Genomic DNA, 21,800 nt, shown 5'->3' on the forward strand with positions numbered 1-21,800 from the left:
TCAGTTAAACTGCTGTACCGAAGCAAAACTGTAGTAACAGTTGAAACCGTGCCTCTGGACTGGAACTCTGGCCCCTTGGACCGCTCTAACTGTGAAAAAAAAAATGGAAGGCAGTTGGGAAGAGGCAAGATCAGGTGGGACCACAGCCAATAAGAGAGCAGATACGCGTGTGAACAACTGGCACAACTCCTATATAAAGCGTTTTTAAGTTTCCAGGATGTCACGTGTCCTACTTTAATCACACTCGTAACATCCTAAGCATTACAAAACTTCTATTCGATCAAACAAGCTAATAAGTCATTCCATTTTCTGTTGACCAAATTCAACACAATTCAAAGAGCTTTATTGGCATGGGAAACGAAGGTTATGTATGTAACCACGGTTATGTGAGCAATATGGATCACTCCAATATATTGGTATCACTCCCCTGTGGAGGGATACATCTGAGGTGAGGATTTACAGATTTACTCCCGTGTACACCTGTGTCACGGCTGGGGTCCGCCCCTATATATAGACCCCATGGCCATGACACAGGTTCTCTACATCATTTTTTAAGCGCCTCTAGCACTGTAGAGGATTGGCGTGATCCATATAGCTCACATACGTAACCTTCGTTATGTTTCACTATATTGGATCAGTCCAATATATTGATATACCTGTACCAGATTAGTCGGTGCTAGAGAGACCTGGCCAGCCAGCGGCAAAGTCCCAGTGCGGGACCAAAATGCAGGGGCCGTCAATGTGCAAGGGTGGTCCCAGTCCCCGGAAGGGGAGGGGGGCGGGGTCGTAAGAAGAACCTTCAGGTGGAATGAAGGGTTGCGACAGAGATATACTCCTCCCACCAGGGTCCACCCAGTAGCACTCAGAACTTACCGAAAAAGCATGGAGCTCACCCACCCTCTTCTTGGAAGTAATCGCCACCAAGAAAACCACCTTCATAGAGGGGTGTTTCAGGGAGGCAGACTCCAACGGTTCGAAAGGCGGTTTTGCCAAAGCTGCCAAGACCACATCCAGATTCCAGCTCGCCATTGAACAGGTCCTAGCTGGACGCAGGCAACGAACCCCCTTCATAAACCTGGAGACCAAGGGATGGCGCCCCACAGGCCTGTCCATTCACCTGACATGGCAGGCAGATATAGCGGCCAAATACCCTCTCAGTGTAGATGCTGCCAAGCCCTCGTCCAAGCGAGACTGTAGGTATTGTAGGACATACTGCACCCCACATGACTCGGGCACAACCTCAATACCAGTGCACCAAGAGCAGAACAACCGCCAGCGCAACTGGTATGCCGCGGTTGTAGCCGGTACCCTTGCGCTCTGCATGGTGTTCATTAAGCACTCCTGTAGTCCTAACATGAACTATTGGTGCCGTTCAGCGGCCAAGCCCACAGACTGAGGCGGTGCGATCTCCCAGCAGGTCGGGTCTCAGGGGCAGTTGCCAAGGTGTCCCAGACAACAACAGGGACAGGAGAAGGCTGATACAGGGTCATCTGGGCCAGTATGGAGCCACCAGCAGCAGACGATGCTCCGCCATCCTGGTCCTGTCCAGCACAGCCTGGATCAGGGGAAAAAGAGGGGGGAATGCGTAAAGCTCCAGCCCAATCATGAGCCAGAGCATCCAAGCCCAGAGGCCCTAGTGGATCTGACATGGAGTACCACAGGGGGCAGTGTGCATTGCCAAGGGAGGCAAACAGGTCCACCTACGCCCAACCAAACTTGTCTCAATCCCGCCCTGTGTAAGTTGGTTCTGGACTTTGACGGTCAGCCCCCAGGTGGTGAAGGTAGGAAACAACATCTCCAATTGGCTAACCCTCAACACTGCGGCCCCACAAGGGTGTGTACTCAGCCCCCTCCTGTACTCCCGGTTCACCCACAACTGCGTGGCCATGCACACTTCAAACTCAATCATCAAGTTTGCAGATAACACAACAGTAGTGGGCTTGATTACCAACAACGACGAGACAGCCTACAGGGAGGGGGTGAGGGCACTCGGAGTGTGGTGTCAGAAAAACAACCTCTCACTCAATGTCAACAAAACAAAGGAGATGATCGTGGACTTCAAGAAACAGCAGAGGGAGCACCCCCCTATCCACATTGAAGGGACAGCAGTGGAGAAGGTGGAAAGTTAAGTTCCTCTGCGTACACATCACAGACAAACTGAACTTGTCCACCCACACAGGCGCAACAGCGCCTCTAACCTCAGGAGGCTGGAGAAATTTGGCTTGTCACCCAAAATCCTGACAAACTTTTACAGCTGCACAATCGAGAGCATCCTGTCGGGCTGAACGTAAACCGCAAGGCTCTCCAGAGGGTGGTGCTGTCTGCACAACGCATCACCGGGGGAAAACTACCTGCCCTCCATGACACCTACAGCACCCGATGTCACAGGAAGGCCAAAAAGATCATCAAGGACATCAACCACCCTGCCTGTTCACACCGCTACCATCCAGAAGGCGAGGTCAGTACAGGTGCTTCAAAGCTGGGACCGAGAGACTGAAAAACAGCTTCTATCTCAAGGCCATCAGACTGCTAAACAGCAATCACTAACTCAGAGAGGCTGCTGCCTACATTGAGACCCAATCACTGGCCACTTTAATAAATGGATCACTAGTCACTTTATACAATGCCACTCTAAACAATGCCACTTTAAAAATGTTTACATATCTTACAATACTCATATCACATGTATATACTGTACTTTATACCATCTATTGCACCTTTGCCTTCACTCATCCATATACTTACATGTACATATTGTCATTCACCCCTTTAGATTTGTGTGTATTAGGTAGTTGTTGGGGAATTGTTAGGATTTGTTAGATTACTTGTTAGACATTACTGCACCGTCGGAACTGGAAGCACAAGCATTTCGGTACACTCGGGGGGGGGGGGGGGGGGGGGGGGGGTTATTCTCTTGAATGTATTTCCCATTTGAATCTATGAGAAGCACAACCTCTGGCTTTTGTGTGTCCTCGTGGATGTGTAGGAGCTGACAGGAGGGCTGTTAGGAAGGGGTGGCGTCTGTTGGGTTGGTGGGTCCTGTGTTGTCTGTCCCATCATGGTATTGAGGTTGTGGTCCAGGTCTGAGGTGGACTGTTCTGCTGGATTCTCTGAGGGAGTCACACCTCAGCTATCTCACTTCCTCCTTCAGTGCTGTTAGCTGTTCCATGTGTTCCTCTCTTCTCCTTCAGTGCTGTTAGCTGTTCCATGTGTTTCTCTCTTCTCCTTCAGATCTGTTAGCTGTGCCATGTGTTCCTCTCTTCTCCTTCAGATCTGTTAGCTGTGCCATGTGTTCCTCTCTCTCCTCAAGTTCTCTCATCTCAGTCCGGGGTGCAGCAAGCTCTCTCGTCTATCTCCACCTTCAGCCCTCCGGGTCTTGTGGTGGGGGGGGGGGGGGGGGTGTGAGTCTTCTTTGTGAATATATCTCACTCAACAATGGAGGATCAGTGCAGTTGTGGAACCTGGGTCTGTTCAGTGATGGGGGGGGGGGGGGGGGGGTGACTCTCTTGGGGCTGCTCGTCTGCTGGGCAGTTTGAGGATGAGGTGTGATTTGACTCACTCAGATGGGGAGTCCTCACCAAGAGAGAGCTTTTCCTTTTGTGCTCTCTCTTTGATCCCTCCATAAAAAAACTGCTTAGTGAGCAAAAAAAAAATGCTGCCTGTTGCAAAGACCCAGGTGGCAGCATAAAAACCCTGAGGGATGATGTCACAGCTGGACCTTATTGGAGAAATTGCTCTCGCTTCGCCTCTTCCGCTCTGGTTCTAATCCGTGATTTCTCGTATCCTCTGTCTCCTTCTCAAACCTATTGGAGAATGTCCCCCCCCTCTGACCTCCAATGCAGTTTAACAAGGTGAGGAGAGACGGTGTAAGGAATCAAGGAAAGAATAATTGAGAAAAAGCTCAAACTTGAATAATGAAAACTTAATTGAGCGTAAACTCTGCCCACTGCCTTCCTCCAACATGTCACATTCAAGGCCTAAACTCACCAAGGGCAAGGCGTTTGTAGGATGTATTGGCAAGGGTGTTGTTAGGCACGAGACGAAGTTGTTCGTTCTTAATGTTCTATTGCCATACTGGCTTGCAACGTTCTTATCCCTTGCTTGCTAGCTAGCCAACTACGGCTAACTTACAGTCATGTCAAAAAGTGCAGCCAGAATAACAGCAAAGTAGCTGCATTTGTATTTGTTTAAGCTGTTTTCTAGTGACATTTATTTGGATACATCCATAACAATGAGGCGCGAATTACCCTGGCATAGAAAATGTTCTCACTAGTCAGGACACTGTTGTTCAGAGCTAGCCAACAACACAGCTACAGCAACACAATCAATCACTTCAAACTGAAGCTGGAAAGACTGCAAATTAGCTGCGTTTCGTTTGACCTTTTTTCAATTTACATTTGTTTTTGTATATATATCCATAAAAATTATGCCAGCTGATTCATGATTTCGACTGTCTGAGAAACGCTGCCTGTCTGTCTCGTCCTGACACGTTCATTACTAGTACAGGACAGCAGGAGATAAAATGTTGTAAATGTTGGAGAGACAGACAGCAAGGTTTATACAAACCTCCGCTGTAGAAAACAAAATGTTAGTCTAAATGAAATGTGAGATAATGTCTAGATGCTTTTTATAGTGGAGATTAAGTTTATAAATTGCCTGGCTGGGCTGATGAGACAGTCGATTGCGTAAATAGGCATTTTAAACGTCATAGACTTTGCTGGTTGCAAATTGTTGAATAGACACCAGCGAGAATGTTGTTTTAACCAATCAGCATTCAGGATTTGACCCACCGTTGTATAAAATTATAATAACCCAACCGAAGCCGGGCGGGCGGGTTGTCTGCTATGACGCATCACTCAATTAGTACGTGTCTATTTTGGCGTTTTATCGCTGGCGCTGTAATCACACAAAATAATAAAAAAAAACGTCAGTATTCACTTTTTTTCTAGCTCAATTGGAAGAGGTGCTAAGGGCTTTACCATACATGCTAAATTAGACCAATTCATCCACTTATGTTAACACCATATCGCTATCAACAAAGATGTGGACTATCCTGCTAGCATAGTCATTGCTCTGCCGGTCACGTCCTTTCCACCCGCCCACTTCTGGTGAGTTTTTAGCTTCATAGCCCTCGAAACAGTGATGCCCTAAGAACAAGACTAAGGATAACGCAGCTGAACATTGAGTCACCACTGCCCCCTGGTGGATAACAGTTGTACTTGCAAATTGAACAAAATTATACAAAAACTACACCAAAGTAATGGTTTCCATTCTAGATTAGGCCGTAATTTCATAATTCTTATTGGTAGAGGTAAAGATGACATTTACCACCATTGCCCTCATGTTTTGTTTTATTTAAATCCAGCAATCATACATTTCGGATGTTGAATTCCCTCTCCGTGGTACCCATTAACAAGTGGATAATCTATTCTGATTAAACATCATGATTTGCTGTACAATTAATGATGACTACTGTAGGCTTCTTCACAGCTGTACCCGATTATCATCATGGGACAAAAATGTGATGCTCCGCTCTTTAAACAAATATTACATTGTAGTGAAGTTGCAGCAGCAAACCAAAAAGTGTACCCACTCCCCAAACACCTTATTGCCTTTCAGTTCTTTCTTTGACAAGAAGAGGACCTCTTCATGGACATCTCATTGGACAATTTAGAGCTCCACGAAAACATTAAGTTAGATGAATGATTAACCACAATGAAAACCTGAACATGAATGATGCTCTTGTCATAACATTACTTATTCTCTGTCCTGTCTATTTGTTTGCTAAATGATTCCCTCACTGAAAATTGCATGTACAACCCCCAGCAACCCCACCAAAGGGATGCTGTCATTCGGTCTGTCCAGCTCAGTGTCTGTTGTGCCCAGTGGGTCGAGGTTCATCATGGCTTCTTCTTCTCTGCTAACTCCTCCATCTGCCTCTTCCTCATCTCCAGCACCTCCATTAGCTTGGCATCATTCTTAGCACGCTCCTGAGCCCTCATCTCTGCTAGGTCCTCAAAGAATCGGTGTCTGTAGAAGGTATACAATGTAATTACACACACACACAAATAAAGTAGCACGCTATATATGCGCCTAATAATTTATTGGATAAAACAACCTTTCATCATCACAGAAGGCAGTGTGATGCCGAAACGCTGGTGGTTGACCCAATAAATTACTGGGAGCTTATATAGTGTGCGACTTTTTTTATAGCCTATAGTTTACTCGCCGTTAGTCAGCACCTCTACTAACTTCTTGTGTGTGCATTCATGCTTTTCACGAACACATTCATAGACGCCAACTGCCTTTAACGCCTATTGATTTCTTCCAGTGGGGACTTCTGTTAAGAGTCCCGACCCTCGGTCTGAATGTGAACATGCATTGCTTATGGTGAAGTTTTGGAAACATAAGGAAAGTATCTTTCATATTACCAAGAAATCATTTCAATTACTACCCACCTTTTATGGCGTTTTGGTACTCCATTCATAGACACTAAGGGCCCAATTTCCGATTTAGGAAATTACACCTTTCTTGCGCACGCCTTTCCTATGTACTTCTCAGTAGTTAGTATTCAGACTTACCTTGTGAAGTTGCGTAATGCTGAATAAATGTAATTCAGCAGCTGAAAACCCTCCCACTTGCTGGCCAATCGATTTTCTTGTGGAGTTTTCATTCAATAGGGTTTTCAGTACATTTATTTTAAGCCATCGCTTTAAATACGGTGTACCTTTTAATTAGAATTTTGATGACAGACTAGAAGACATCAAGAGAACCGGTTCAGAAAATAGGGATCAATGAAAGAAATCCCTCTATGCATCTTCAGCTCCATTTTAACACCAACAGGTAGATTAAAAAACTCTGATTTTGTAGATTATTTAGGCAAATGTTAGGGTTAGGAAAGGTATATATGAATCATTAAACAAATACAGTTTGAGAGCCTTTAGGCACAATCAATATTGATGAATAAACAAATACAGTGGTTTGATTTATCCTGAAAGTTGTCATTTTCAAGTTCAATCCATAAAATATTGGAAGGTGGGGAAAAAAAAGGTGTACAATGGGGGTTGAACAATAGTCCTATAAATCTACCCCAATTCTCACTAATTATGGAACTGTATGACAATGGTCGTTGTGAACAGTGCACTAAGTTCCAGGTTTAACCTGCTATGTGTGGTCTGAGTTCCATAACAATTCAAATAGGCTACAGGTCCCAAATTATTGCACAACGTTAGCCTAATCTGATCGATCCACTAATGCTAGCGACCCTCAGGAACAATTTACACAGACGTGACAGAGGCAAGAAAGGTAAACAGAATGGAATGATGCAAAAATGTAAGCTACAAATTGAAAACTAACACTAAAGTGCACATAATAACGGCACAGCTATTTATTGCCTGTGTTACTGTGGAAAGGGGGCTGCAATCCATGTCATGTTGATATTATTTTCAGTTTGCTTCCATGTGGCTTGTTTCACATTCGTCTCCAGGATCATATGGAAAAAATCATCTAAAACCATTGCTATGTGTATTTACAATCGCCTTTTCCAAACTGATTACTGATTTACTTAGCTCTTATCAATAGAGCCAATTTTATTGATAAAAAAAATTACAGTGCATGGAGAATGCTGTTGTTTTTTCTTTCGGAAAAAAAGAAAGTCGATGCTTTTTCCACTTGGAATCGGCAGGTTCGCTCAACGTTATTCATGTTTCCTCACACGTAAAGGTGATGGAATTAAGTAAAGGTCAGAATATGACTTTTTTTTTTTTCATTTAACTAGGCAAGTCAGTTAAGAACAAATTATTATTTACAATGACGGCCTACACCATCCAAACCCGGACGACACTGGGTCTGTAGTGACGCCTCAAGCACTGACATACAGTGCCTTAGACCGCTGCGCCACTCCGGAGCCCTAAATCAAATCAAATCAAATGTATTTATATAGCCCTTCGTACATCAGCTGATATCTCAAAGTGCTGTACAGAAACCCAGCCTAAAACCCCAAACAGCAAGCAATGCAGGTGTAGAAGCACGGTGGCTAGGAAAAACTCCCTAGAAAGGCCAAAACCTAGGAAGAAACCTAGAGAGGAACCAGGCTATGTGGGGTGGCCAGTCTGGCCAGTCCGGCTGTGCCGGGTGGAGATTATAACAGAACATGGCCAAGATGTTCAAATGTTCATAAATGACCAGCATGGTCGAATAATAATAAGGCAGAACAGTTGAAACTAGAGCAGCAGCACGGTCAGGTGGACTGGGGACAGCAAGGAGTCATCATGTCAGGTAGTCCTGGGGCATGGTCCTAGGGCTCAGGTCAGTAAATCCGTAGATACCACCACACCTTCATTTCTTAGATCTCCACCCCGAACAAATAGCGGGTAAACAGCATGCTATTCTCATGCTTAAGTTAAAGGTCTGAATACGCATAGAGAGAAGTGCATAAAAGGGAAAAACTTTCCATTTATGCATGCTTAACTCGGCTCAGAATCGAGGCCTAACTGCTTTAGCGCCTATTGACAATAGTATTTTCTTTGTGGGGTGGGGTTGTTAACAGCCCTGATGCTCAGTCGGAAAGTTTACACGCATCGCTTACTGTACTGTTTTGGAAACATAAGAACTATCTTTCATATCAGCAATAAATTATTTTGAAAAAAATGTAAAGGTTAAATTGATGTACACCTTGACAGGGCCATATCTCCATGTTACGGTGCTTGTTTAAGGAAGACGAGGGGTGTGTGCTAATTAGCTATCTAGCATGTAGCGGAAGTGTAGTTTCGTTGAATGTAGGCATCCCTAACTGTATGGATCTGTAAAAAACTGCTACAGTGAGTATTTTTTATTTGAATGATTCTTTCTCGCTGATGAAAGATAAGGCCATATGTTTCAAAAGCCATATTGCAAGCGGTGATCATTGTGTTTGTAAACGTTAAAACACAGTGTCAGAATTGTAGTTCACACGAGGTAGTCGTTGGCGACGCGAATGGCTGAGAACTGTAGGGATAAGGCAGAATGTCGCCTAGAAATTGAAAGCTGAGGTAGGGTTCCCAAACGGTCGTATTTCCATGTTACAGAGCTTGTTTATAAAAACACAGATCGAAGACATAGGTCTACCTGTGCTAATTGGCCATCAACACCTGTGTGTAAACGGAAGGACACCAATACTTCTGTCCACAGGAGGTTGGTGGCACCTTAATTGGGGAGAAGGGGCTTGGGGTAATGACTGGAGTGGAAAGGTATCAAACACATGGTTTCCAGGTGTTTACCATTCCATTTGCTCCATTCCTGCCATTATTATGAGCCGTTCTCCCCTCAGCAGCCTCCACTGCCTGTTTTTGTTTTTTCACCTTTATTTAACCAGGTAGGCCAGTTGAGAACAAGTTTTTATTTACAACTGCGACCTGGCCAAGATAAAGCAAAGCAGTGCGACACAAGCAACAACACAGAGTTACACATGGAATAAACAAACGTACAGTCAATAGCACAATATAAAAAATCTATAGACAGTGTGTGCAAATGAGGTAAGATTAGGGATGTAAGGCAATAAATAGGCCGCAGCGGCGAAGTAATTACAATTTAGCAATTAACACTGGAGTGATAGGTGTGCAGAAGATGAATGTGCAAGTCGAGATACTGGGGTGCAAAGGAGCAAAAAATAAATAATATGAGGATGAGGTAGTTGGATGGGCTATTTACAGATGGGCTATGTACAGGTGCAATGATCTGTGAGCTGCTTGAAGTTAGTTAGGGAGATATGCGTCTCCAGCTTCAGTGATTTTTGTTGTATACCTTTTCTATGCATATACTGTCCATAATGGGTTTTCACAACCTCATACCTTTATATTCCCGGACTCTGGACATTGCTCGTTGAAATAATTTTCTCTCTCTTAATTCCTTTTACCTTTTTTGGAATTGCGTGTATTGTTAGGTATTACTGCACTGTTGGAGCTAGGAACATAAGCATTTTGCTACACCCACAATAACACTGCAAAATATGTGTATGTGACCAATAAAATGTAATTGATTTGACAAACGTGTTGTCACTGAACAATACTGTCGGCTGAAACTGTGTTTAAATCGGTTAAAAACCTCTACAGGATTCCCCCCAGCGGGATGGTTGAGCTAACGTGCACTAATGTGATTAGCATGAGGTTGTAAATAACACGAACATTTCCCAGGACATAGACGTATCTGATATGGGCAGAAAACTTCAATTCTTGTTAATCTGTCCAATTTACAGTAGCTATTACAGTGAAAGAATACCATGCTATTATTTGAGGAGAGTGCGCAATTATGAACTTAAATGTTTTAAACTAATTAGGCACATTTGGGCAGACTTGATACAACATTTTTAACAGAAATGCAATGGTTCATTGGACCAGTCTAAAACGTTGCACATACACTGCTGCTACATAGTGGCCAAAATCTAAATTGCGCCTTAACTGGAATAATACTTTGGACTTTCTCTTGCATTTCAGATGATGGAAAAAAAAGCATGTTTTTTTGTTTGTATTATCTTTAACCAGATCTAATGTGTTATTCTCCTACATTAATTTCACATTTCCACAAACTTCAAAGTGTTTTCTTTCAAATGGTATCAAGAATATGTATATCCTTGCTTCAGGTCCTGAGCTACAGGAGGTTAGATTTGGGGATGTCGTTTTAGGCGAAAATTGAAAAAGAGTCCAATCTTTAGTAACTATATTTTGCATTCATGAATTTTTTTCGTGTGATTTCAAAGTAGAGGGCTTTATGTTTCTGTAATCATACCACAATTGAGAATCAATTCACGTTAATTAGGATTCACATTGAGGCGACTTGGCTCCTCTAAACAGAACATGTAATGTCCTTGGACTATAAGGCTCCTTTAGTCCATTATTGGGCTAGCGTTTCACTAGATTATTATTACACACTCACTATTGGCAGTCAAACTGATATTGGCAGTACACCATTAAGCACTAGATAGGGGTCCAAAGACATGTTCAACCACCTCTAACAAAAATGGGCAGTCAGTCATAAGTAAATTAAATTGTGTCATTGAATTACGTTTTTAGGATGAATTCAGGATTGACATTAATGTAGTATTTCCCTGCAAATAGGACAACACAGACAGGCTACTAAGTGAAGAGCAATTATAGACCGTCTATAGTTAATGGGTCATTGATTGCCCTTTACCAGACAGAATACAGCTGCATAGCTAGCTAGAAACATTAATGAAAGGGGAGATCACCTGTTGAAGAAAGCAGTGGCCAGTCCCACGATTAATGTTCCAAATAAAATTGGTTTTGTAAGGCGCTTTATGGCAGACAGTTGATGTTGCTTCATGGTAGACAACAACCACCACTAGACTTGTCCGAAATTTTGCAAAATTAGTAATTGTTGTCCGTCAAAATATTCTTATTTCACTAGTATCTTGCAACAACTGTACCGTGACCTCCCCAAGAACGCAAAAGATGCACGTACAACGACTTCCGCCGGATCACCCCTCCCTTCATTACGAAACACGTTGGTTAAATCAAATGTATTTTGTGAGAATTTAAATAAACTATTTAAATGATAAAGTATACAAGTGTACACAGTTGTCACGCATTCACCAATAAAGTAAAACTGCAGGAATATCCTCCTCCTAGAAAGCCATTTAGTAGGAACCAACTACATTAAGGACCGTGTCCCGTTGGGGAAACAATTCGAGGACGGACCAATGCTTCCCAAACATCCGGCAACAACACTGGTATTAAAATGTGAAGATTATTACTTTATCTTGAGTGAACGTTCGTCATTGTAAATATATCAATCGATGTTTTATTCATAGTAACTGTGACGAAGTGAACACATGTCGGGAAAAGGACATTCTGCGACGGGATCTGATCGGTTTGAATACCTGCAGACGCTTGTCACTGAGTTTCAGGACACTGACAGTGATGGTACGTTGCTAGCTAATGCAGTACAGTAGGCTATATCATGGTTAATATAATATGTAGACATTGGTGTAGCTAATGTTTTAGAATGCAGAAGCCATGATAATGATTTGGTGGATGATAGACCTCCTGTTTGATTATATTCTAGCTAAATCTTACTACACCATATATAACTAATTGAGCCTTTATTTGACCATGTGGTTGGCATTAGCTAACATTACTATCAAATTGTCCATTTCTTCTAGAGGCGAAAGAGCAAGTGCTGGCCAACTTGGCCAACTTCGCCTATGATCCGAGGAACCTGGAGGACCTGAGAACCCTTCAGGTTACTGATCTCTTCTTGGACATGCTCACAGAGGAAAATGAGAACTTTGTGGAGTTTGGGATAGGTGAGTATGGCACAAGGGACACTAGTTGTGAAATACATAAGATCATGTATAAATGATACATACAGAATATCAACGTAACTTAAATTCAGATGTTCAAAAGGAGAATCTCTCCATCATGGAGTGCTTCTGTGCATTCCCAGGGGGTCTATGTAACCTGAGTATGGATCGGGAATGCCGTGACCAGATCCTGCAGAGCGAAGCAATCCCCTTGGTTACGGGATGCCTGTCCAGCCGCCGGGAGGAGACGGTGCTATCTGCCATCACCACACTCATGAATCTCACCACCGCTGCATCACGCACCCAAACCACCGACACCGCAGTGCTACAGTGCATGCTGCGTTTTTCCATCTCCCAGAGCCCACGCCTGCATAACCTGGCCTCTGTGTTCCTCCAGGACTGCTGCACTGAGGAGCAGGTGGCCAGGGCAGAGGCACAGATGCAGGGACACCATCCTACAGCACTGGGGATCCCCTTGCCTAAGGACTAGGCTAGTCTGGAGACATGATCGCTAGATCTGATGTCTGATCTCTGAGAAATTAACAGAGAATCACACACAGAGTGTACAAAACATTAAGAACACCTGCTCTTTCCATGGCATAGACTGACCAGGTGAAAGCTATGATCCCTTATTGATGTCACTTGTTAAGTCCACTTCAGTCAGTGTAGATGAAGGGAAGGAGACGGGTTAAATAATTATTTTTAATCCTTGAGACAATTGAGACATGGATTGTGTGCCATTGAGGGTTAATGGGCAAGGCAAAATATTTAAGTGGCTTTGAATGAGTTATGGTAATAGATGCCAGGTGCACTGGTTTGTGTCAAGAACGGCAACGCTGATCGATTTTCACACTCAACCGTTTCCTGTGTGTATCAAGAATGGTCCACCACCCAAAGGATATCCAGCCAACTTGACACAACTGTGGGAAGAATTTGAGTCAACATGGGCCAGCATCCCTGTGGAAAGCTTGACACATTGTAGAGTTCATGCCCTGATGAATTGAGGCTGTTCTGAGGGAAAAACACCTTCCTAACTCAATATTAGGAAGGTGTTCTTAGTGTTTTGTACACTGTGTAGGAGTGCACAATGACTCGCGATGGAGGACTTTGTAACAAACATACTTTCCAATTTAAAATTGCTTTACACTTCAGTACCACATGAGGGAGACAACACCACTGCTATGCTTTGCCGTTGAAAGCTGTGACGTTAACTCGCTCGGTTGCTCTTAGCTATTGACAGTATGGACTTAAGACTCAGTTGACTCTGTCAACTCACTTCATCCCAGTTAGTTATTGCCGATTTAGAGATGACATAAGCTCTTATGTCCCCTTTGACTGAAGTTACTCAGTACATTAAAAGGGATTGGCAAGAGAAAGTCACTGCAAAGATTCACTGATCTCCAAATCCCTCTGGAACGTGGGGGTTCTCTCTATCACAGATGCTGCAGCGTCACAAGGATGGAATCTGGTTTGGTCTGATGGGCCACATTCCAGCTGTGGTGGAGAAAAACGTGGTGGTGGGCCGGTCATTCACATTCCAGAGGATCAGTTGCATGGCTAATCTTGAGTTGGAATACATTGGGATTAGGAGATCAGTGATTCTGTGCAGTGTCTTGCTCAGGCGTATTCCACCAAAGCTGGTCAATATTGAGCCGAATCTCCTGCAGTCATGTCTGCGACCCATTACTATTCTATCCAGTGACATCTTGACATATGGTCCCAATAAAGTCTCGGCATTCAGCAAACTCAGTATTTTTCATCAAATTCAATGCATTCCTTAGATACACCCATGGTCCCATTAAAGTCCAGTGGCAAGAAAAAATGTGAAATCTGGAATTACCTGGATTTCTGCATAAATTAGTCATAAAATTTGATCATCTTAGTCACAACAATAGACAGTTTAATCACACTAACACAAGTTATTTTATTTTTCTTGTCTATATTGAATACATAATTTAACATTCAGTGTAGGTTGGAAAAAGTATGTGTAGGCTAATGACTTCTCCAAAAGCTACAGGAGTCAGCTAACCTGGAGTCTAATCAAGGAGATGAGATTGGAGATGTTGGTTAGAGCTGCCTTGCTCTATAAAAACACTCACAACTTGTTTGCCATTCACAAGAAGCATTACCTGATGTGAACCATGGATTGAACAAAAGAGATCTCAGGAGACCGAAGATTAAGAATTGTTGACTTGTATAAAGCTGGAAAGGGTTACAAAAGTATCTCTAAAAGCCTTGATGTTCATCGGTCCACGGTAAGACAAATGGTCTGTAAATGAAGAAAGCACTGTTGCTACTCTCCCCTTGGAGTGGCCGTCCTGCACAGATGACTGCAAGAGCACAGCGCAGAATGCTCAATGAGGTTAAGAAGAATCCTAGAATGTCAGCTAAAGACTTACAGAACTCTCTGGAACATGCTAACATCTCTGACAAGTCTACAATACATAAAACAATAAACAAGAATGGTGTTCATGGGAGGACACCATGGAAGAAGCCACTGCTGTCCAAAAAAAACATTGCTGCACGTCTGAAGTTCGCAAAAGAGCACCTGGCTGTTCCAAAGCGCTTCTGGCAAAATATTCTGTGGACAGATTAAACTAAAGTTGAGTTGTTTGGCAGGGACACACAACACTGTGTGGAGAAAAAAAGGCACAGCACACCAACATCAAAACCTCATCCCAACTGTAAAGTATGGTGGAGGGAGCATCATGGTTTGGGGCTGCTTTGCTGCCTCAGGGCCTGAACAGCTTGCTATCATCGACGGGAAAATGAATTCAAGTTTATCAAGACATTTTGCAGGAGAATGTATCTGTCCGCCAATTTTTTTAACATTTTTATTTCACCTTTATTTAACCAGGTAAGCTAGTTGAGAACAAGTTCTCATTTGCAACTGCGACCTGGCCAAGATAAAGCATAGCAGTTCGACACATAACAGAGTTAAACATGGAATGAACAAAACAGTCAATAATACAGTAGAAAATGAAGTCTATATACAGTGAGTGCAAATAAGGTCAAATAAGGGAGTTAAGGCAATAAATAGGCCATGGTGGCGAAGTAATTACAATATGGCAATTAAACACTGGAATGGTAGATGTGCAAAAGATGGATGTGCAAGTAGAGATACTGTGGTGCAAAAGGAGCTAAATAAATAAATACAGTATGGGAATGAGGTAGATAGATGGGCTATGAACAGGTGCAGTGATCTGTGAGCTGCTCTGACAGCTGGTTCTTAAAGCTAGTGAGGGAGATGGGAATCTCCAGCTTCAGTGATTTTTTTTTTGCAGTTCGTTCCAGTCAGTGGCCACAGAGAACTGGAAGGAAAGGCGACCAAAGGAGGAATTGGCTTTGGGGGTGACCAGTGAGATATACCTGCTGGAGCGTGTGTTACGAGTGGGTGCTGCTATGGTGACCAGCGAGCTGAGATAGGGCGGGGCTTTACCTAGCAGAGACTTGTAGATAACCTGTAGCCAGTGGGTTTGGCGACGAGTATGAAGCGAGGGCCAGCCAACGAGAGCGTACAGGTCGCAGTGGTGGGTAGTATATGGGGCTTTGGTGACAAAACGGATGGCACTGTGATAGACTACATCCATTTTGCTGATTAGAGTGTTGAAGGCTATTTTATAGATGACATCGCCGAAGTCCAGGATCGGTAGGATGGACAGTTTTACGAGGGTATGTTTGGCAGCATGAGTGAAGGAAGCTTTGTTGTGAAATAGGAAGCCGATTCTAGATTTAATTTTTGATTGGAGATGCTTAATGTGAGTCTGGAAGGAGAGTTTACAGTCTAGCCAGACACCTAGGTATTTGTAGTTATCCACGTATTCTAAGTCAGAGCCGTCCAGAGTAGTGATGCTGGATGGGCGGGCAATGATCATTTGAATAGCATGCATTTAGTTTTATTTGTGTTTAAGAGCAGTTGGAGGCCACGGAAGGAGAGTTGTGTGGCATTGAAGCTCGTCTGGAGGTTAGTTAACACAGTGTCCAAAGAAGGGCCAGAAGTATACAGAATGTTGTCATCTGTGTAGAGGTGGATTAGAGAATCACCAGTAGCAAGATCGACATCATTGATGTATACAGAGAAGAGAGTCAGCCCGAGAATTGAACCCTGTGGCACCCCCATAAAGACTGCCAGAGGTCCGGGCAACAGGCCCTCCGATTTGACACACTGAGCTCTATCAGAGAAGTAGTTGGTGAACCAGGCGAGGCAATCATTTGAGAAACCAAGGCTGTTGAGTCTGCCAATAAGAATGTGGTGATTGACAGAGTCGAAAGCCTTGGCCAGGTCGATGAATACAGCTGCACAGTAATGTCTCTTATCGATGGCGGTTATGATATCGTTAAGGACCTTGAGCGTGGCTGAGGTGCACCCATGACCAGCTCGGAAACCAGATTGCATAGCGGAGAAGGTACGGTGTGATTCAAAATGGTCAGTAATCTGTTTGTTAACTTGGCTTTCGAAGACCTTAAGAGCTGCAGGGTAGAATAGATATAGGTCTGTAGCAGTTTGGGTCTAGAGTGTCTTCCCCCTTTGAAGAGGGGGATGACCGCGGCAGCTTTCCAATCTTTAGGAATCTCAGACGATACGAAAGAGGTTGAACAGGCTAGTAATATGGGTTGCAACAATTTCGGCAGATAATTTAAGAAAGAGAGGGTCCAGATTGTCTAGCCCGGCTGATTTGTAGGGGTCCAGATTTTGCATATCTTTCAGAACATCAGCTATCTGGATATGGGTGAAGGAGAAATGGTGGGGGCTTGGGCGGGTTGCTGTGGAGGGTGCCGGGCAGTTGCCCGGGGTAGGGGTGGCCAGGTGGAAAGCATAGCCAGCTGTAGAGAAATGCTTATTGAAATTCTCAATTATAGTGGATTTGTCGGTTGTAACAGTGTTTCCTAGCCTCAGAGCAGTGGGTAGCTGGGATGAGGTGCTCTTATTCTCCATGGACTTTACAGTGTCCCAGAACTTTCTTGAGTTTGTACTGCAGGATGCAAATTTCTGTTTAAAAAAGCTAGCCTTAGCTTTCCTAACTGCCTGTGTATATTGGTTTCTAACTTCCCTGAAAAGTTGCATATCACAGGGGCTATTCGATGCTAATGCAGAACACCACAGGATGTTTTTGTGCTGGTCAAGGGCAGACAGGTCTGGAGTGAACCAAGGGCTATATCTATTCCTGGTTCTACATTTTTTGAATGGGGCATGCCTATTTAAGATGGTGAGGAAGGCACTTTTAAAGAATAACCAGGCATCCTCTACTGTCGGGATGAGGTCAATGTCGTTCCAGGATACCCCGGCCAGGTCGATTAGAAAAGCCTGCTCGCAGAAGTGTTTTAGGGAGCGTTTGACAGTGATGAGGGGTGGTCGTTTGCTCGCAGACCCATTACGGATGCAGGCAATGAGGATTGCTGAGATCTTGGTTGAAAACAGCAGAGGTGTATTTGGGGGGTGAGTTAGTTAGGATGATATCTATGAGGGTGCCCGTGTTTACGAATTTGGGGTTATATCTGGTAGGTTCATTGATAAATTGTGTGAGATTGAGGGCATCAAGCTTAGATTGTAGGATGTCCGGGGTGTAAAGCATGTCCCAGTTTAGGTCACCTAGCAGCACGAGCTCAGAAGATAGATGGGGGGCAATCAAACCACATATGGTGTCGAGGGCACAGCTGGGGGCAGAGGGTGGTCTATAGCAAGCGGCAACGGTGAGAGATTTGTTTCTGGATAGGTACATTTTTAGAAGTAGAAGCTCATTGTTTGGGTACAGACCTGGATAGAAAGACAGAACTCTGCAGGTTATCTTTGCAGTAAATTGCAACACTGCCCCCTTTGGCAGTTCTATCTTGTCGGAAAATGTTATAGTTAGGAATGGAAATGTCAAGGTTTTTGGTGGTCTTCCTAAGCCAGGATTCAGACACGGCTAGACAATTGAAGCTCAACAGAAGTTGGGTGATGCAACAGGACAACGACCAAAAAAACAGAAGTAAATCAACAACAGAATGGCTTCAACAGAAGAAAATACACCTTCTGGAGTGGCACAGTCAGTCCTGACCTCAACCCGATTTAAAATGCTGTGGCATGACCTCAAGAGAGCAGTTCACACCAGACATCCTAAGAATATTGCTGAACTGAAACAGTTTTGTAAAAATGAATGGTCCAAAATTCCTCCTGAACGTTGTTCAGGTCTGATCCGCAACTACAGAAAACGTTTGGTTTATCGCCAAAGGGAGAGTCAACCAGTTATTAAATCCAAGGGTTCACATACTTTTTCCACCCTGCACTGTGAATGTTTACATGGTGTGTTCGATAAAGACACACGTGTTATTAGTTTAAGCAGACTGTCTATTGTTGTGACTTAGATGATCAGATTTTATAACCAATTTATGCAGAAATCCAGGTAATTCCGAAAGGTTCACATACTTTTTCTTGCCACTGTATTTTCCTATTTGGTATTCAAGTATTTGACTAGCAGGTCTCAAGTAGGCTGCATCTGTGATCTTCTTGGCCCTCTGACAGGGCAGGGTCTGGGTTTCTCATCCAGAAATACTGCATACCGGGCTCAGACAAGTGTTGGGTGCAGAGGATAGGTATCCTGGAAAAACAAAACCTGAGTGGAAATCTTATCCAGCTGTGTGTCTGCATGCTTCTATAGGTGTGTTTGAGAGGCTTTCCAGAGGCTTAACAGCCATCCACCTGCCACTGAGATCAATGGAAAAGCTAACGGCTTCTGTCCTCCAACAAAAACACAGACACCTACGCCCAACTTTTAATGGTAAGGTACATGTTTTTTATTTTGACATATAGGCAGCTGTAATATAAGGACGCTATTCGATCTGCGTCGCCGAAGTACAGCTTCACTGAAATGTAAAGGCAATGTTCCCGCTTCAGCGTTAAACCCTGCAGACGTCGGCTCAATTGGAAATGACCTTTTACATTTTATAAAATTGCGGAATCTGTAACGCTTCAATTTTACAGACTGAATAGAGCTCCGAGTCACAGATTGATGAGGTGGTTTCAAGGCTGTCAATACAGTAAAATCATTTGGCTGTCAATGTTTAGCTGACTGCTGTACATGGCTTCGCTTTCCTGTTAAACTGTGCCTGCTAAAACATAGCATTAGTCCAATGGGTTCTGCAAAAAGGTTTGCACTAAACAAGGCACAAATGATGGCACTTAAGGCTGCATTCAATCCATATTGCGGAAGATCCACGTTTAAAATTGAAAGGTCATTTCTGTGTTTACCGTGAATGCAGCCTCCGTGACTGCGGGAACATTGCCTTTAATTGTCAATCGCTCTGTAAAGTGGATCTTCAGCCCTTAGTCTGCCCAATTTAGATATCTTTTCCAATTATTGGTCTTTTGACCAATCACATCAGATCTTTTCACATTAGCTCTTTAAAAAAAAAATGTTAGTGGATAAAAGATAAGTATTGGGCTGCCTGTAAAAATTCAGCCATAATGACTGATTTCAGCAGGTGCTTTGGCAGAGTGGAGCGAAAACATATGCCATGTGCCATGAGCCACCATGTCTAGCCCGACTTTCTCTCCTTACTTCAGACCTTCACAGTGCCAGAAACTTCTCTGTCTGCTCACGCAGTTTGTTCTTCTGGATCTGAAAGAGGAATTTAAAAAGGAGAGAATAAGTCTTTGTATTAAATACAGTGTTTTATGTCAGGGTGGTTTCTCAGATCGACCAGACAGCCGTGGTGGTTCGTGACTCCCTCCAACATGACGCCCTCTGAATGTGTTTAGCAGGACTGCTGCGTGCAGACTGCTTAATAGCTTGTTTTCCTTCTGTCTAGAGACAGAGGGGGACTGGGCTACTCAAATTACTCTCCATTTCTAAATGGTTTTGAAGTGTCTTGAGCGAGACTGAGGACCACGAGGAACATACCGTTTATGCAATGGACTGTTCATCAAAACTAATTTGTCTCTGACAATTACTTAAGCTTCCTGATTATGTCTTCAGAATTGTATAAACAAATACAAAACAAAATGTTGGTCAGCGTTCATGTAGAAACATACATTATGGGGCATGTCAGCTTAGCTTTGAGTAAGAGTATATGGTTTGAGAGATTACCTTTCCTGAAACTGTGAGCGGATAGTCATTCACAAATGTTACATAGCGTGGGATCTTGAAATGAGCAATCTGAGGGGAAAGAAGATAAAAACAGAATAACAGTACATTTCAAGGATTTAGGCTAGGCACAGCAGGATGTCGCAGAACCTTTCTTCTTCTTTCTTTCTTTCATTCAATCTCTCACCTTTCCCTTGCAGTAAGCTTTAATGTCCTCTGCACTGCAATCCTGTCCCGCCTTCAGCTTGAGGCAGGCACACACCTCCTCTCCCATACGCTCATCCTTTATTCCAATCACCTGATAGAGAGCGAGAAAGAAACGACATTAGCAGTCATTTCCCTAGAAAACGATCCTTCTGTTCAAGCATATATAAACAAACGGATTGAGAATTCACCTGTGCCTCCTGGACTTTAGGGTGGGTGTGTAGGAACTGCTCAATCTCAGCTGGGTATATGTTCTCCCCTCCTCGGATGATCATGTCCTTGATTCGACCCTCGATGCGGCAGAAGCCATACTTGTCCAGGCTGGCGATGTCACTGCATATGGGTATAAGGACACATGTATGACGCATAAGTCAAAGTTGAGACATCAGCATTTTGGGGAGGTGTATGGGACCAGACCTGTCCACTCACCCAGTCTTATACCAGCGGTCTTTGGCAATGCACTCGTCTGTCTTGGCGACATCCCCCCAGTACTCCAGCATTACACAGTAGCCCCTGATCATCAGCTCTCCTGATATCCCGAGAGGCACGAGCTGACCAGAGCCAGGGTCAACTACCTTAGCCTGAGGAACAGCAGTGATGAGCACAATAGGGTGTGACTCTACTGCAGTCAGTTACCATTACGATAATACAAATCAATGCTCCCAGCAGTTCTGCCTATGTGGATAAGACATGTAACATATATACTTTAGTCATGCTTAAAAGGGACAGTTCAGGATTTTGGGGAATGGAAAGTCAGGTGAACTTGTGGATACCATTTTTATGTCTCTGCGTTCAGTATGAAGGAGGTTAGAGGTCGTTTTGCGAGCCAACGCTAACTAGTGTTAGCCCAATGACTGGAAGTTATGGTAACAGATAGACTTCCAGTCATTGTTCTAATGTTAGTTAGCAATTGCGCTAGGGCTCGTTAGCAACTTCCTTCAAACTGCAAGCAGAGATAAAAATGGTATCCAAGAGTTCATCTGACTCTGGGGAAGTAGATACAAATCAAATTTTATTTGTCACATACACATGGTTAGCAGATGTTAATGCGAGTGTAGCGAAATGCTTGTGCTTCTAGTTCCGACAATGCAGTAATAACCAACAAGTAATCTAACTAACAATTCCAAAACTACTGTCTTATACACAGTGTAAGGGCTTCATTGCCAAAATCCCGAGTTATCCCTTTAACAGACATAAATATACTTATTGTATAATAGAAGTAAAGACATTAAAACATA

At 43.5% G+C, this 21,800-nt stretch overlaps 2 protein-coding genes and 1 long non-coding RNA gene across 6 annotated transcripts in view; 1 reads left to right on the plus strand and 2 right to left on the minus strand.

Moving 5' to 3' along the window:
• Positions 1–5,333: 5,333 nt before the first annotated feature.
• LOC110491520 (uncharacterized) lies at positions 5,334–11,535 on the minus strand. Its single transcript, XR_002468844.3, has 2 exons — positions 11,222–11,535; positions 5,334–6,030 (listed from the first exon to the last, which is right to left on the minus strand). It is a non-coding gene; the product is annotated as an uncharacterized LOC110491520 (long non-coding RNA).
• On the plus strand, positions 11,488–14,040 carry armc7 (armadillo repeat containing 7). 2 transcript variants are annotated; one of them, XM_021565035.3, is made up of 4 exons: positions 11,488–11,722; positions 11,804–11,915; positions 12,155–12,298; positions 12,439–14,040. In XM_021565035.3, exons 2-4 carry the CDS (start codon positions 11,825–11,827, stop codon positions 12,783–12,785), a joined length of 582 nt encoding a protein of 193 aa, XP_021420710.2. In that variant the 5' UTR covers positions 11,488–11,722; positions 11,804–11,824; the 3' UTR covers positions 12,786–14,040. The 2 variants fall into 2 exon arrangements, with proteins under 2 accessions (XP_021420710.2, XP_090058260.1); XM_090202134.1 differs by having other exon boundaries at positions 11,658–11,915.
• A 5,005-nt stretch (positions 14,041–19,045) lies between these two features.
• The window catches only part of acsf2 (acyl-CoA synthetase family member 2), a 33,598-nt gene continuing 30,843 nt past the window's right edge, over positions 19,046–21,800 (minus strand). For all 3 annotated transcript variants that reach the window (XM_021565037.3, XM_090202133.1, XM_021565038.3), the window contains exons 12-16: positions 20,992–21,143; positions 20,754–20,895; positions 20,546–20,656; positions 20,362–20,430; positions 19,046–19,893 (exon numbers count right to left, since the gene is read on the minus strand). In XM_021565037.3, coding sequence (XP_021420712.3) covers positions 19,843–19,893; positions 20,362–20,430; positions 20,546–20,656; positions 20,754–20,895; positions 20,992–21,143 — 525 coding nt within the window. In that variant the 3' untranslated portion in view covers positions 19,046–19,842. The remainder of the gene's footprint in view (positions 19,894–20,361; positions 20,431–20,545; positions 20,657–20,753; positions 20,896–20,991; positions 21,144–21,800) is intronic.

This window comes from Oncorhynchus mykiss, chromosome 16 (genome assembly GCF_057628025.1).
Source record: "Oncorhynchus mykiss isolate SJ-2025 chromosome 16, ASM5762802v1, whole genome shotgun sequence".
Classification (NCBI taxonomy): domain Eukaryota; kingdom Metazoa; phylum Chordata; class Actinopteri; order Salmoniformes; family Salmonidae; genus Oncorhynchus; species Oncorhynchus mykiss.